Consider the following 16,648-nt stretch of genomic DNA (forward strand, 5'->3'; position numbering starts at 1 on the left):
AATGGACTATCAAAACAGTTTCATATTTTGTTGCTTTTAAGCCACTGCCTTGGCTCCTGTACATCATTTCCTAAAGTGTAATAATATGCCATCACCATCATCTAGCACACTTTTTTAAGCCATTTCTCAATTGATAGGCAACTGTTTGGTTTCCAGTTCTTTGTCACTACAAAAATAGCTGCTATAAATATTTTTATACACATAGGGTCAAAGGGTATGCAAAGTTTTATGGTTCTTTTGGAATAGTTCCAAACTATTTTCCAGAGTGGTTTGATTAGTTCAACTCCACCATGGAGAAATTAGTGTCCAATTGTCTCACATCCCTTCTAACATTTGTCATTTTCCTTTTTGTCATTTCACCAATCTGATATGTGTTAGATGGTACCTTAGAATTGTTTTAATTCATATTTTCTAAGAAATAATGTTTTAGTGTGTTTTAAAATATGACAAAAATTGCTTTGATTCTTCATCTGAGAACTGCCTGATCATCTTTTGACTATCAATTGAGGAATAATTTGTATTTTTATCAATTTGACTTATTTCTCTATATATTTGAGAAATGAGGCCTTTATCATAGAAACATGCTGTAAATCCCCCACCCTCTACCCCAGTTTTCTTCTTTTCTTCTAAACCTGGATACCTTGGTTTTGTTTGTAAAAACCTTTGTCATTTATTGTAATAAAAATGATCCATTTTATATTCTCTAATGCTCTCTATCTCTTGTTTGGTCATAAATTCTTCCCTTACTCTAGATCTGACAGGTAAACTATTCTATGCTCTCCTAATTTACTTATGGCATCATCCTTTTATGTTTAAATCATGTATTCTTTGTGTCTATTTCTGGTATATTGTGTGAGATTTTGGTCTATACCTAATATCGCAAAATTGCTTTCAGTTTTTCCCAGTAGTTTTTTGTCAAATTGTGAATTCTTGTCCCAAAAGTTTGGATCTTTGTGTTTATCAGACACTAGATTACTATGGTCATTATCTACTGTGAATTCCACTAATCTACTAGTCTATTTCCTAGCCAGTTTTAGATTGTTTTGATGATTAACATTTTGCAATATAGTTTGAAATCTGGAACTACTAGACTATCTTGCAATGTACATTTTCTAATATGGTAGAATTTAAAAATTTTCAGATTATTTTTTAGTGATTGTTTTAGGTCAGTTTAGGAAGTAGTTTAATTTTACTACCCTAGATCCCATTGTAAGGTATCATTTGCGAGATTTCCTATACACTCTTTACATAGTAATATTGACAGTACAATTGGACAGTACAGTCCAAAGCATATCTACTGATGTGTAGGACACCAGTTGACTATATTATTTCCATCCACTCAATTAAAACTCCAGTGTGATAAAGTACCTTATGGTTCTGGTGGTTTTATTTGTGTCTATTTTAATCATTCTCCTTTCCTAATTGGTGATCAGAGATATGTAGCATCTGGGGTAAATTGTATATTTTGTTTATTTATGACCACACTGCTTTTGAATCCTAGATTTTGGTATGATTTGCCTGTGGAGTAATCTGTGATGGTCTATGACTCAAATTTTGGAACTAGCTAGATAATTGTGAATTTACATGAGGTATCATTTGTTAATGTTGTCTGTAGGTTTTACCATCCATCCTATCGTATGATTAAGGGGATGGGGGCTTATCTTCATTAATTTCTCAAAGACCTAATTCCTTCGTGCTATTTTTTTCTAGAATAGTTTCTACTTTTTTCCCCCCTTTATGATAATCCCTTCTGTTCTGATTTGTAAAAATGGCTTTCTGTTGTTGATTGTAGAGATTTATATAATGTAAAAATGCCCTCCATTTTTGAAGATGCATGCCAGATCCTACTTTCCACAACATTATTCAGAACATGCTGCTGAACCCATGCAACAGAGCAAACATTTCTGTTCTTTATCTCTGCTATAGAGCCAGATCTATGACTCACAGGAGAATATGGAATCCCTTTCTTAGAGTTTGCCTGTAATGTCAGAGATGTAGAAGAAAATAGTTTTAAAGTACTTTACGGCATTACCAGCAGTTCTTCCTTGTCTTCCTGTGTTTATAATGTTCTGGTCGAAATTTAAAAGGGACCTAGGAAAGCACTGAGTTAGCCACTTTTAGCTGAGAAATAATGAATGCCTTATTTATTACCAACAATCACTATTGTTGCCAGGAATAACCAGCGAGGAATTATCTTCTTGTTTGTATACAGGAGATATAAGCATATATTCAGGAGTTGCTTAGTTGCTGTGGGAAATAGTCCATCTCTTTGCCAAGACCAGTGTTGCTGATGCAGTTTTTGAGTGTATGAATATAGTGTAGTGAGTGTCCCTGCCATTGCTCCTTAAATAAAGTCATACACGATGTGTGATGGGGAGATGCAAGTGGTAAATCCATTGGGAGATATTCACAGGAGGCTTAACTATGGACTGAGGCAGGGAGGATGCTGCCTGGGGTAGAAGTAGTTTGTCAAAGGCCAAGATAAATAAGTGGTGAGCTCTGTGGAGTCTGAATGAAAAGGTGCACTCAGAGGTTTTGTTTGCCTGCCAGTCTCAATGCAGTTCAGAGGACTCTATAGAAATATTGAAATTGCTGAAAAACTCAGGCTTGGGAAGAGGCAGACTGCTTGAAGGCAAGAATGGAGAGAGGTGGGTGCCCTTATATGATTTTATGAACAGCTTGAAATACACAGCACTTGCCCTTAATACTCTGGACACCAGGCACAGTGGTTAGAGTGGCTATGGGTTAGCACATGGGAGAATCTTCAACAGGCTTCATTTTCCTTCCTTTCTCTCCCTCTCCTCACTAAGAAGTTACAAGCGTAAGGGGGCAGCTGGGTAGCTCAGTGGATTGAGAGTCAGACCTTGAGATGGGACATCCTGGATTCACATCTGGCCTCAGACACTTCCTTCCCAGCTGTGTGACCCTGGGCAAGTCACTTGACCCCCATTGCCTAGCCCTTACCACTTTTCTGTCTTGAAACCAATACACAGTATTAACTCCAAGACAGAAGGTGAGGGTTTAAAGAAAAAAAAAAGTTACAAGCCCTAAAAGGAGCCTTGTTATTCTATCACATCAGTATTAGAAATTCTGTTCCGTGTTTTTGAGGGGAAAACAAAGACTAATACTGTCATGGGGATGGTCTAACTGCATCACTTGTAGCACACCTTTTGTAGTACAAAGATTAGAGGTCTGCAATAACTGTTGATTGACTGGGAAAAGCACAAGAAGTGCAAAGTGTTGGAAATAGGCCAACTTCTCCATTGCTAGCATTAGTTCCTGCTGCCAAACCGACTTACTGTTTATATGTGTAGTTTTCTAGTCACCACGACCCCAGACACACCTCATGCACTTCCAATAAACTCTAGTTGCTTGGACTGTCATAAGGTCTAACAGGGAATGAAGGTGTATCATTTTAGGTGCAGGGCTCAGAGACATTCAGAAATATTTTTTGATTCATTAAACAAGGAATATATAAGAACTGAACCAAGTTCCAGAGAGACCTTCTCTGACTCAGATCTATGAGTCTCACCTCTATCTCTCCTGTTACCAGATCACAACTACTTCATTCATGCTAATGCTGGAGAAATATCATTGCTCCCAGGCAAACAGAACAAAAATTAATTTCATGCTCCTTTTTACCCAACGGAAACAAATCCTTATTGCTTTTGTCTAATACTTGTTAGAAGTTAGTCTAAATCCTATTTACATACTAGACCTTCAGACTCTATAGAAAATGAAATAAAAATTTCTGTCAAGCTCCTGTTTGTTAAAAAAAAAATTATTGGGGGGCTGGGGGCAGCTGGGTCACTCAGTGAACTGAGAGTCAGGCCCAGAGATGGGAGGTTCTGGATTCAAATGTGGCCTCAGACACTTCCTATCTGTGTGACCCTGGGCAAGTCACTTAACCTGCATTTCCCAGCCCTTAACGCTCTTCTGCCTTGGAACCAATATACAGTATTGATTTTAAGACAGAAAGTAAAGATTGGGGGGTGGGGAAGAGTATTTGGGGGCAGCTGGGGAGCTCAGTGGATTAACAGCCAGGCCTACAAATAGGAGGTCCTGGGTTCAACTTAAGACATTCTCTATCTGTAAGACTTGGGGCAAAACACTTAACCCCCATTGCCTAGCCCGTACCACCCTTCTGTATTGGAACCAATACACAGTAATCATTTCTAAGACAGAAGGTAAGGGTTTAAAAAAAAAAAGAATATTTAAGCTTTTAGCCTATTAAGGATTCTAGACTTAATAGATTATCCATCATTCAGGTATGGTATTTTGGGAGGTTTTTTTGTATTTAACATATTTATCTATCCACACTAATAAAGTTTTTTTAATTTTTTAAAAGACATTTTATTTTCCTAATTGCACATCGTAACAATTTTCACGTACATTTTCCTAAATTATAATCCAAATTGTGTGCCTCCTTCCATTTCCTCCCTCCTCCCAGAAATGATAGACAATTTGATCTGGGTTCACAAATGTATAGGACATACTTCCATATTGGTCATTCAATGAGAATTTTACAAAAGGACAAATGAATTGGATCACATCTATCCAGAGACCCATGTTACATTCACACTGGAAGGTTGGTTATTGCCATGTCTAGATCCTTTAACTGGCTAAAAATGATCTCTTAACCAACAGGATCCTAAAGGAGATTTTATTTGTTTTTGGAGTAGTGTGTCTCTTGATCACGCCAACATGTGCATACAATATAATATTCATTTAAATGTATTCACACTCCTTACACATAACCTCTCACATTAAGCCTCTACTCTGATACAGTTGGCTCTGTGGTCTTTTGGCTCCTGTTGCTGCTAAAGAGAGCAATTTTTCAAGTTTATACCAAATGTCGCTCTATTTCATTTCCAAATATAATCTCCTGGAGAGTAGGTTCACTCTCTCCATTTCCAATCTCTAAAGTTAATACATGAATTTATATTCCTTTCTCCTACTCGCTCTCCTAAATTAAGAGATGTAATTACTAGTCGCGGTTGCTACAAATGAATAAAGCACTGAGGGAGAAGAGGCTGATAATGCTGGATGGATGCCTGCGAGCAGCCCTCCTTTTTCCTTTCCTCCCTTACTCTCCATGAAATCTGTGAGGAAGGGTGGCGGGGGGGGGGGGGGGTGTTTGTTTATTTTTAACCGATAACAGGCCTCTTTATAGGAAAATTGGAAGAAACAAATTACAAATTTTTCTCTTCCCTATCACTGATGTTTGTATACTTGCCCATCATTGGTGTATGCCGACCTAGGCATTGATTGATGATTATTGTTACTCCTTATAAATTTTTTTCTTAATTATAAGAAAATAAAAATTTTCTTAATTATAAGGCATTGACCTAAAGGACCAATCTACAGAAATGGCCCCTCCATGAGTCTGGGAGTAAAGAATATATATATATAGTTTGTACAAAGTTTTTGTACAAACAAAACCAATGTAACTAAAATCAGAAGGGAAGCAACAAATTGGGAAACAATCTTCATAAAAACCTCTGACAAAGGTTTAATTACTCAAATTTACAAAGAGCTACATCAATTGTACAAAAAATCAAGCCATTCTCCATATCAAAATAACTCACACCTAGCAGATTGGCTAACATGACAGCAAAGAAAAGTAATGAATGCTGGAGGAGATGTGGCAAAGTAGGGACTTTATTTCATTGCTTGTGGGGTTGTGAATTGATACAACCATTCTGGAGGACAATCTGGAACTATGCCCAAAGGGTGATAAAAGACTGTCTGCCTTTTGATCCAGCCATAGTACTGCTGGGTTTGTAACCCCCCCCTCCCCTCCAAAAAAAAAAAAAAAAAAAATATATATATATATATATATATATATATATATATTTAAATACCCTTACCTTCTGTCTTACTATAAGGGTTAGGCAGTGGGGGTTAAGTGATTTGTCCAGGGTCACACAGCTAGGAAGGGTCTGAGATCAGATTTGAACCTAGGACCTCCCATCTCTAATCCACTTAGCTATGCAGCTGCATCCTGGAGTGAAGAATGTGTCATTGTTTAACAGAACTGAGAAGGTCCTGGGGTCTTGGCATAGCCCTATTCTAGGTTCTTGAGTGTGTTTTGTCAGACAAGGTGAACATTTTTTACAAGATTGACTTCTTCACCTTACAATTCCCACGCTGTAAACTCTAATTAGTCTAATAAAAAGTTAGTCTAATCATTATATCTATTCTGAAGACATATTTGAGAAAAGAAAAATTTTAATATTTAAGAGATACTATGAAGCAAACATTTTCATTCAGAATTGCTTTCCTAAAAGAAAGGTAGCATTACTTTGAGAATTATACTCATAAGGCCTAGGCTCATCCTTAATTCTCTTTTAAAATTTGCAGAAACTAACAAATACTAAAACACTGTATGTTTTGTAAACACAAAAGTTGAGATCATGGACATGCCTATGCTAGAGCCTCAGCACTTAGCACAGCCTTTGCATGTAGTAAGCAGTTAATAAGTGATTAATTTAAATGAGTTAATATGGTACAGTACAAAGAGCACTAGATTTGGAGCCAAAAAATTCAGATTGGAACCTGGTCCTTAAGCCTTATTTATATACTGGGCCTATATCAACTTGCATTACCAAATCCATATTGCTATAAGGAAAAAGCTTTATTAAACTGCAAAATATTATGGAAAGAAGAGTGTGATTATGATATTTTTTCTATGGATGCTGTAATGGGAAGATTGTGATGCTTATACATCTCTGTTGCATTAACCCTTGTTGCATTAAACCTTGTTATAAGTAAGTATTAATTAAGTGTTTTGTTTTGTTTTGTTTTTTGTCAAGACACAAGGAACAAAATAAACAAAAGTTGTTAGTATAAAGAATGACAGGACAGTTATATTAAGGAAAGTGGTTAAAACAGTTGCACTTTTGCTTTCCTCTCTATTATTGGTCTGATCCCATCTTTTTCCTGGAATGGCCAGAAACAGGAGAACAGGAGCTTGTTAGCCATGGAAGAAGTAGTGGGTAACAGATGAATAGCGGAGCTCACAGCCTCCAAAGAATTATATGTAGTATGCAACCTGGGTCTAGGTGCAACCTCTGGGGTTGTGCTACAGCTGCATTGCTCACTGCCACCTGGATATAACAGTAACCTAAATAATGAATATTTAGAATAGTCAACAGAACTACCAATATGCACAATTTTATTAAATAGTAACGAAATGTTAATAGCAGCATAGTGACTTTAGCCTTGTCAAAAAATGTTGAGAACGAGATAATGTTGAAGATGATAATCAATATTGGTTGACCTCTCGAATGTGCCTAGGAAATAGCTAAGATCTAAGAATGGAACCAAAAGGCCCAAACTGGCCACTATCCACATAAATAATATGTCAGCCCAAAAAAGCATTAGACGAATGGTTGTCAAGCAGATTTGTTTACAAAAATGGAATGGACTGTCATTGTTATTAGAATCACAGAAAGCTCATCTGTAACAGGACTGGTTCTGTCAATCAATTCTGATTTTCAAGGAAATAGTAGAAACTATGCAACATTACCATATTTTTTTTCCCTATTCTCTTTCCCCATTTTATAATTAACTTATTTTTTATGCATTTATTTCTGCCACTTACTACCTCCTGCGCCCCCCCTCCCCCGTGAATAGCAACACAATGAAAAATAAAACCCTTATGATAAACATATATAAAATAACAAAATTAATTCTTGCATTGATCAGGCTCAAATGTCTGTATTTTTGCATATGGCAAGTTAATCTCTTTTGTTAAAAGGAGTGAGTACAATTTTTCATGTTCAGATTTCTGCATTCCTGGTTTGCCTTTGCATTGATTAGAGTTCTAATCTTTCAAAGATGTTTTTCTTCTTAATGTTCTCCTGGTTCTTCTCTCTGTATTCTGTGTTGCTTTATAGAAATCTTCCTGTCCTCTGAAACTGTCCGTTTTATCAGGTCCTTAAGGCACTGTGTTATTCTACTACATCTATATACTGCAATTTGTTTAACCATTTCCCAATAGGGCAGTCTCTGATTTTCTAGTTTTTGGCCACTCCAAAAAGCTGCTAAAATACTTTTGGTACATCAGTCCTTTTGTCTCTTTGATATCTTTGTAATGGAGGCTTAGTAGCTGTATCAAAGGGTATTTGTGGTTTAGGAACTTTGGGGGCATCACTCCAAATTGCTTTCGAGAATATCTAGACCAATTCAAAACTTCATCAACATTGCACTTATTTGCCTGTTTTCTGAGAGCCCCTTTAATATTTCTCACTGTTTGTTTTTTTTTTTGGTCACCTGTGTCAGTCTGATGGATGTAAGTAGAACCTCAAAATTGTTTTAATTTCCATTTCTCTAATTATTAATGATTCACATCATTATTTAAAACATAACTGTCAAGAACTTGAATTTCTTTCATAGAAAAATATCTGCTTATATCTTTTGATCTTTTATGTACTGGGGAATGGCTCTTAGTTTTTACAATTTGAATAAATTCTTTATATTTCTTCTATGTGTGGTCCTTAACTGTAAAATTGGCTGGAAAGTTTTTTCTCCATCATTTATGTTTCTTTTTTAACTCCATTTGTGCAAAGATTTTCAAATTTTTATTTGATTGATTGATTTATTTATTATCCATTTTATCTTTTGTAGTCCTCTCTTTTGCTTAGTCATGAACTCTTCTATCTATAGATTTGTAAGGTAATTTCTTCTACACTCTTCTAATCTGTTTTTGATGTAGGACTTTATATCTAGGTAAAGGTGTATGGTGTGAGATGTTAGTCTAAACAGAATTTTTTTAATCTTACCTTTCATCTTAGAATCAATACTGCATATTGATTCTAAAAGAGAAGAATGAAGGCCAAGACAACAGGGGTTTTGACTTGCCCAGGGCTGCATAGCTAGGTAGTGTCTTAGGTCAAATTTGAACCCAGGACCTCCCATCCCTGGCCTGTCCTCAATTCACTGAGCCATCCAGCTGCCCCTATAAACCTAATTTCTGCCAGGCTACCATTTACTTTTTTTTTAGCAACTGTTGTTAAATAAAAATTACTCATAGCAATCAATTACAAAAATATACTATCTGCAAAGTACCTAGACAGATAATTTCCAGTAGCAAGAATTATACACCTGAAACTGTCTTTTATAAACCAACAGATAAGAGATCTCCACATTACAAATAGAAACCTGAAAATGTCCTAACCATTGAACAGATAATTTGTGCTAGCTAGCACTGGAGCATCATCTCAGACAAACCTATTTTCCACAATTGCCCAGACATGAGATTTCTCCATAAAAATTCCAAGACAGTTTTGATTGATATTGTCATGCTGAATACTTATAAGTTCTAAACTAATTGGAATTAAAAGCCCTCAAAATATAGAGGCCTCATATAATAAATCAAACCTGCATGAGAATAAGATGAAATAAAAATCATTCAAGTTTTATTTTCTGCTGTTGTATTTATCTCAAAGATGCTGGCAGTCTACAGGAGATAAGCTTTACATTTCATTACTTTTCTTCAGTTACACAAAGTCGTCCCCTTGTTTACCTACACAATAGTACACCAAATATAAAAGAATAATCATAGAATAGTCACTTGTTCTTGGTCTTTCTCTATTTGGCCTCTATCATTGCAAAAGGAGAACAACAATATCAATCAACAGCTCACATTTTTATGTCATTCCTAGGGATCCAGATGCTTGACTCAAAATACAAATAAATAAGATTGAAGTAATTTTTCTTTCAATATACTTTGAGCCATGTGAAAACTTACTCTTAGCTTTGCAAGTTACTCATAACTGAAAATGTGAGCTCTTGTAGACACACAAAAAAAATACAAATTAATTTAGTCACAGGTGTTTTAAAGAAGTGCAAGAGCTTGAATTTGTCAGGTCTCCAGGTTTTTAGAATCTTTGCTTTCCTGCTCATCAGCCCATGTGAGTTAAATATTTTCTTTAGAATCCCACAGTATAGGATGTGAGAAATAGAGAGATGTGGGACATTGATCTAGAAAACACTTTGAACTTGATTCTTCTTTGCTGAGGTGTAGATTGTATGTAATCACCAGCATATTAACTTTTCTTCCCTTGTTGGTATTTTTTCTCTTAGCTGGAGATGGAGCTAAAAATCTTGAAATCTCAGACCGGTTCAGTTGATCAGAGCTTGTTTGTGTCCAATGATGAGTTGAACGCCCTCAGGTGAGTACCAGAAAGTTCCCAGGAGGAGAGGAAGTATTGTAAGATGACAATTGCCCTTGATCATTGCTGCATGCTTCACTCTAGAAAACTGCCCCTCTCTTTCTTCTTCTTTTTTTTAAACCCTTACCTTCCAGCTTAGAATCAATGTTGTGCACTGGTTCTAAATTGGTAAAGGCTAAGGAATCAGAGTTAAGTGACTTGCCCAGGGTCACACAGCTAGGACGTGTCTGAGGCCAAATTTGACTTCATTTTCTTCTTCACAGTGGCTTCTCTCACCCCCATACTCAAGACCCTTTTACCTTTTCAACAAGGGGCTATTTCCTCTTAACTTTTTTTTCTTTTCTCTTTCTTTAATTCATTCTACCATTGACACCTAGAACCTGCTTAGTTCTCTTCTGTTCCTTTATCTGGTTATAATCTGCTGTCCTTCCACCTCTCCCTGTGCCTTGTGACCCCTAATCTTCCCTTCTATAGAAGAGGAACAATTCTGCTCCATCACATTGCCTGCTCTCCTACCCTGAGGGGAAAGGATGCTTAGAGAATTCCTTTGGGTCCCAGTACTTGTTCCCTTACCTGAACTGCTAATGGCCTTAAGAGGGCTCCACCCTGAAGCCAAAGCCCTATGAACATTGAAGACCTATGTCAAATCTTTCCTTAATGATGAGCACCTGTTGCTAGGTCACTTTTGAAGATCTCTTGCATGGTTGCTTCCAGGTACTATGTCAGTCCTTGTGGCCAAGCTGTTTTCTTCCTTGTTTGTACCTGGTAATTTTCTCTTCAATCTACTATCATTTGTTGATGTCAAATAAATATATTTCTTCTTGATTTTTTTTGTATTATTGACTTCCTCGTTGTGTGTGTATATGGCAAATATGTACTATAAATATAGAATAAATATATATAATTGCATATTATGAAACATAATTATATATAACCTGTAATATCAGTGATATAATAGCAGTCTGGGTCACAATGAATGGATATTTTAATCACTTTAATAGCATAATTCCAAATTGCTTTCTATGATGAATAGACTATTTCACAGTGCATTAGTGTACCTATCTTTCCACAGCTCCTCAGTGGTGATTATTGTCATCTTTGTCATTTTTGCTAATTTGCCACAGGTAATATGAAATCTAAAAAGTGTTATGATTTTCATTTCTCTTATTGTTAATGATTAGGAGATGGTCTTGCAGATAATTTTTTAATAGTTTATTCTTTTTTGAGAATGATTCATCTCCTTTTATCATTAATCTATTAGGGAATGGCCTTTTTCATTACTGAGTCATAGAATTTTGAGTTAAGAAGAGTATTAGATATCAAGTTTAACCCTGTCATTTTACAGATGAGAAAACTGAGGCCCACAGGGGTAAAATGACTTGCTTAATTAACCTCACAAATGGTGATTGTACTTGGAGTCAGGAAAACCTGAATTCGAATTTTGCCTCTGTTTAGTAGCTATGCAACCCTTAGCCAATCACAACTTTGCTGTCTTAGTTTTATCATCTTTTAAATGGAGGTTATTAATAACACCTACCTTCCAGCATTCTTGTGAGGATCTAATGAGTTAATAATACAATAAAATAGAATTTATATAGTGTTTTAAATTTATATAGAGTTTTCATAATGTTTAAAATATTTTACAGATGTTATCTCATTTTATTCTCCCCCTAGACAAAAAAACCAATAACTCTGGAGTTAAGAGTGTCTGTATCCCAATTTTACATATGATGGAACTGAGACTAAGAGCTTAAGAGACTTGCCCAGGGTCACACAGTTGAGAAATGTCTGAGGCAGGATGTGAAATTCAAATCTTCCTTACTCCAGGTTCAGTGTTTGGTATCCACAGCACCTCCTAGCTTCCTTAGCCCATTACAAATCTTGAAGTGTTACACGAAACACTAGCTGTTATTATTGTTTGAATCAACTTCTTTAAATATGAATCCTTCTCTTCTCCTTCCATCAATGTGTGAATAAAGGGTTGAAGTAGAAATGCTGCTAAATGTAGTACACAATGATGAAATACAATACTTGATCTTAACAGTCTGATGCAAATTATTGTTCTTATATAGGCCGTTTAAGAACTGTGATTGTACTTGTGCTTTGGGAATGGTACTTAAAATGGCATTTTTTTCTTTCTTTTAAACATTCTGTATTTTATAGATTCACTTCAACAAGATTCTGACTGTTTTCCGCCTCTTCTTTCCATTTGGGAGTTTTAATGGACTTTTTAAAAGCCTGTCTCATAAGTTCCCCTTAGTTAAATCTTTGAACTATATTACTAATTTAGAAACATATCTCTTCTCTCCTCAGTGATTAACACCTGATTTCCAGAAGAATATTACAATTTAGTTCCATTCTTTCCTCAACAACTGTGAGCTCTGTAAGGCCAAATAGATCTTAACAGGTAGATGTAAAGGGCAGCAAACTTTTCATGTTTAAATATACACATTTATGTATTGTGTACATATATATACACATATATTTAAAAGCTTTGTTATAACTTTTTCATTGTCAGAGGGATTAGAGACACAGCTGTGGAAGAGTCTTAGTGTTTAATTAATAGAAATTTAGGTCAACATTTATGTAACTTGCTTTGCTGAGAAAACGCTGGTGTGTCATCTCCAGGCAATATCAGCATTTCTGTTTTGGCAGCTGGTCAGAGAAGGGGCACAAGTAAAATGCTGAATATGTTTAACTTGAGTTGTGGTTAAGCAGAAAATAGAAATTATTCAATCTGTTTCACTGCAGTTTAAGTTGATTCCTACTAAAATCCTGATGGAATCTTGTCTTAAGAATTCATCATTGTTCTCTTGGGCTCCCTTATTATTTCATGCTGTCTCTGTAGATGAACAAAGGCTAGAGAAAATCACAAAACTGTACTTGACATGGGCACCGTACCTCCAGAAACCCAGGCGAACTATTATCAGGGAAATTCCCTTGCTCCTCCCTTACATCCTCGTGACTCTGAACCTAGAAACACCCAATGACCCCCATAGGGTCCTGAGATGTTTATCTTCTTTTGTCCTCTAGATTTAAGATGGACAAAGAGATGAATCTTTATGCCTCCAGACAGACCCCAGTCAGATGACCACCTCACCCCACCAAACACCTGAGTGACTAACACTCTCCTTTGTAAAGAGTATAAAATCCTCAGAACTGATGTCGTCTGGGGGACAGCTTTTCCATCCATGCTGTCCTCATGGGGAACAGCCTTTCCATTCATGCTGTCCTCCCAAGGAACTGCTCCCCATCTTGCTTTTCCACCAGTGGAACCAATCCTCCTGGCCATTCTCAACCTTACTCCCTAAATTAATAAATTTCTCTCTCTCTCTCTCTTTCTCTCTCTCTTTTTTTTAATAAAACCCTTACCTTCTGTCTTGGAGTTAATACTGTGTATTGGCTCCAAGGCAGAAGAGTGGTAAGGGCTAGGCAATGGGGGTCTAGTAACTTGCCCGGGGTCCCACAGCTGGGAAGTGTCTGAGGTCAGATTTGAACCTAGGACCTCCCGTCTGTAGGCTCAATCCACTGAGCTACCCAGCTGCCCCCTCTCTTTATGTTCTTAAGCTGTTTTGGAGTCTTGCATTCTTGCAAAAGGTATCCTTCCCAAACCCCAGGGGTACACATCTGAACCCCATAACATTTTGACTGAATCCATTAAACATTTGTCAGCCTAAACTGGGCCCTCACTATATAGGAAGGCAATTTTTTTACCACACTCTAGCTCACTTCTCACTCATCCTTGTAGCTCATTTCCTTTCTCCTCAGATTTCCTGTGACTCCCCCTACAACCCTTCCCTTTAGCCAAGAGCTATGTTCTGTATTGCTGGAAAATATGAGAGCTTCCCCCACCCCCTTGCTTCTTCTCGCCCCACATCCCTCTGGAACCTTCTGCCTTCTTTCTCAGTGACCCTTATTGCCTATGACGAGGTTCCCCATCTTACCAAGCCTAACCCCTCTCTGCACCCGTATTCTGTTCCATCTTGTTTCCTGGTGAACATTCCCCCTTCATTCTTACCCTCTTCCATCTCTCCTTGCCTGTGAGCTCCTATGTCCTTGAGACAGAGAAAAGCTTCCCTTCATCCATCCATCCATCCATCCATCCATCCATCCATCCATCCATCCATCCATCCATCCATCCATCCTTATTAGCTACTGTCCTAGTGCTTCCCCCTTGTGTGTGTTGAAGGAATATCAAGCTTCTTGATCATTTTGCCATGTACTATCAGTGCTTCCATGATCTTTTCTCTCTCTTGCCTTTAAACTCTCCCATCTTGCTTCTTCATTCTACTAAAACTGCTCTCTCAAACGTCATTAATGATCTCTTGTCCATTCTAATAACCCTCATCAATCCTCAGGTTTCTTCTCGGCCTGCCTGCAGCCTTTGACACCATTGATCACTCCCTTCTCCACCATAGCTTCTCTCTTGGTTTGAGCGAGGCTGCTGGGCGACACAGTGGCTAGTCAGGAAGACATGACTTCAGATCTGGCTGTATGGCCTTGGGCAAGCTGCTGAAATCTGTTAGTCTCCCTTTTCTCAGCTGGAAACGAAAATGGCCAGCCACTCCGGTATATTCACAGGTCACAGAGGGCCTGAACAATAACAACTCCTTCCTCCTCCTCCTCCTGCCTGTTCTGAGTCTTCCTCCTTCTTCTGTCTGTGGGAATCCTCCAGGAGACCAGCCTGGGCCCTCCTTTCTTCTCTTCCTATCCTGTTTCCCCTGGGTGATCTCTTAGCTCTGCTTAGGATCATGATCCCCTGCTGACTTCCATTCTAGCAATTCCAACTGCCTCCCAAACCTCTTCCAGCATCATGCCCTAACCAGGGCTCAGGATCATCCCACCCTTGAATTCTTCCCCATTCCTCCAGGCCTCCTAGCTTGCCTGCCTCTGCAGGCTTGAGGAATCATTTCTTGAACTAAACCTTGATGTCCTCCTTGGTCACTCACTCCCCATTGCCCCCTCCTCCCATGCCTGTTGCCAAGGCCTCTCCTTGTCACCTTTGCAGTATCTCTCGCACTTGTCTCCATCTTGGCTCTGACACTCCCTCACATCACCTCAGCCTAGACCTCTACCTTCTGCAGCCATCAGTCCCTGCCACAGCTCTGTACCCTCTACATCCTATCCTCCACTGCACTGTCATTGATCGCACCTGCCTGCTATTCATGAAACCCTGAGGGCAGCCAGATAGCACAGTGGATAGAGCACCAGGTTTAGAGACAGGAGGTCCTGGATTCAAGTTTGACCTCAGATACTTCCTAACTGTGTGACCCTGGGCAAGTCACTTAACCCTTGCCCATGAGTCTTAGAAGTATTCTAAACAGAAGGTAAGGGCCAGGGGAAAAAAAAGGAAAAGGAAAAACAAAAAGACTATTCACAATTTGTCCTCCTACTTTTCCCTTCTGATACCTCCCCCTACCCCTCAGGACTTCCACATAATGGCCTCCTTCAGGCTCAAGCATTTTCTCTGGCTGGTCCCCATGCCTGCACTATTCTCCCTAATTTCTGTCTCCTGACTTCCTTCAGGTCCCCGCTAAAGTCCCATCTTCTACAAGCAGCTTTTCTTGATCTTAACATCAGTGCTTTCCCTCCCTGGATTATAAAGCTTGTTTGTCCATAACTATATGCTTGTCCTTCCCATTAGATTGTGAACTCCTCAAGAACAGGGACAGTTTTGTATTTCCTTGTATCCTCAGCAATCGTCTTTCCAGTGCCTGGCATCTGGTAGGCACTCAGTCATTATGACGACAGTAGCCTATATAATGACCACCTCTTTGGGCAGCATGTTAATGTGGAGGTGCTAAGATGATTTGTCAGACCAATTTATGAGCCATGATGGAAAAGGGCATTTTGATTCTTAAATAGTTAAGAAAAATCCTTCAACTTCAGTTTCTTCAAAGAAAACAAAATGGCATAATGGTTCTATGTGTTTAACAGGCTCTGTTTTACATGGGCAGTTAGAGAAAGAGTTATATGATTAACCTGCCATTTTTTTTTACCTGTTGTTGACAATAATTTTTCTTCTCTTGAAAAACTGGGTCCTGGAAATGAGGAGATGGGAAAATTCTTCAGTAATTTCTTCCACATTCTTGAATTTCAGTGCTCAAAAATGCATTATTGGGGTATCTAAGCAGCCCAGTGGTTGAAGCTCCTGGTCTGGAATAATCTCTGGCCTCAAACACTTCTCATCTGTCACTGAACCCTGTTTGCCTAGCCCTTACCTCTCTTCTGCCTTAGAATTGATACTTGGAACAATGGTAAGGATTTTTTTTTTTTGGTGTAGTCAAAAAAAGGATTTATTTGACATTGAATTCGATAATCTTGTACATTCCCCTCCATTTCTCCTATTTTTTAAATAATATTTTATTTGATTATTTCCAAGCATTATTCATTAAAGACAAAGATCATTTTCTTTTCCTCCCCCCCATCCCCCATAGCCGACACGTGATTCCACTGGGTATCACATGTGT

At 38.0% G+C, this 16,648-nt stretch overlaps 1 protein-coding gene across 8 annotated transcripts in view; it reads left to right on the top strand.

The window, feature by feature from the left end:
* The window catches only part of MAD1L1 (mitotic arrest deficient 1 like 1), a 999,035-nt gene that overhangs the window by 587,317 nt on the left and 395,070 nt on the right, over window positions 1–16,648 (top strand). For all 8 annotated transcript variants that reach the window (XM_056804306.1, XM_056804308.1, XM_056804307.1 and 5 more), the window contains one exon: window positions 10,090–10,178. In XM_056804306.1, the coding sequence (XP_056660284.1) occupies window positions 10,090–10,178 (89 nt within the window). The remainder of the gene's footprint in view (window positions 1–10,089; window positions 10,179–16,648) is intronic.

The sequence above is a fragment of the Monodelphis domestica genome, chromosome 7 (assembly GCF_027887165.1).
Source record: "Monodelphis domestica isolate mMonDom1 chromosome 7, mMonDom1.pri, whole genome shotgun sequence".
NCBI lineage: Eukaryota > Metazoa > Chordata > Mammalia > Didelphimorphia > Didelphidae > Monodelphis > Monodelphis domestica.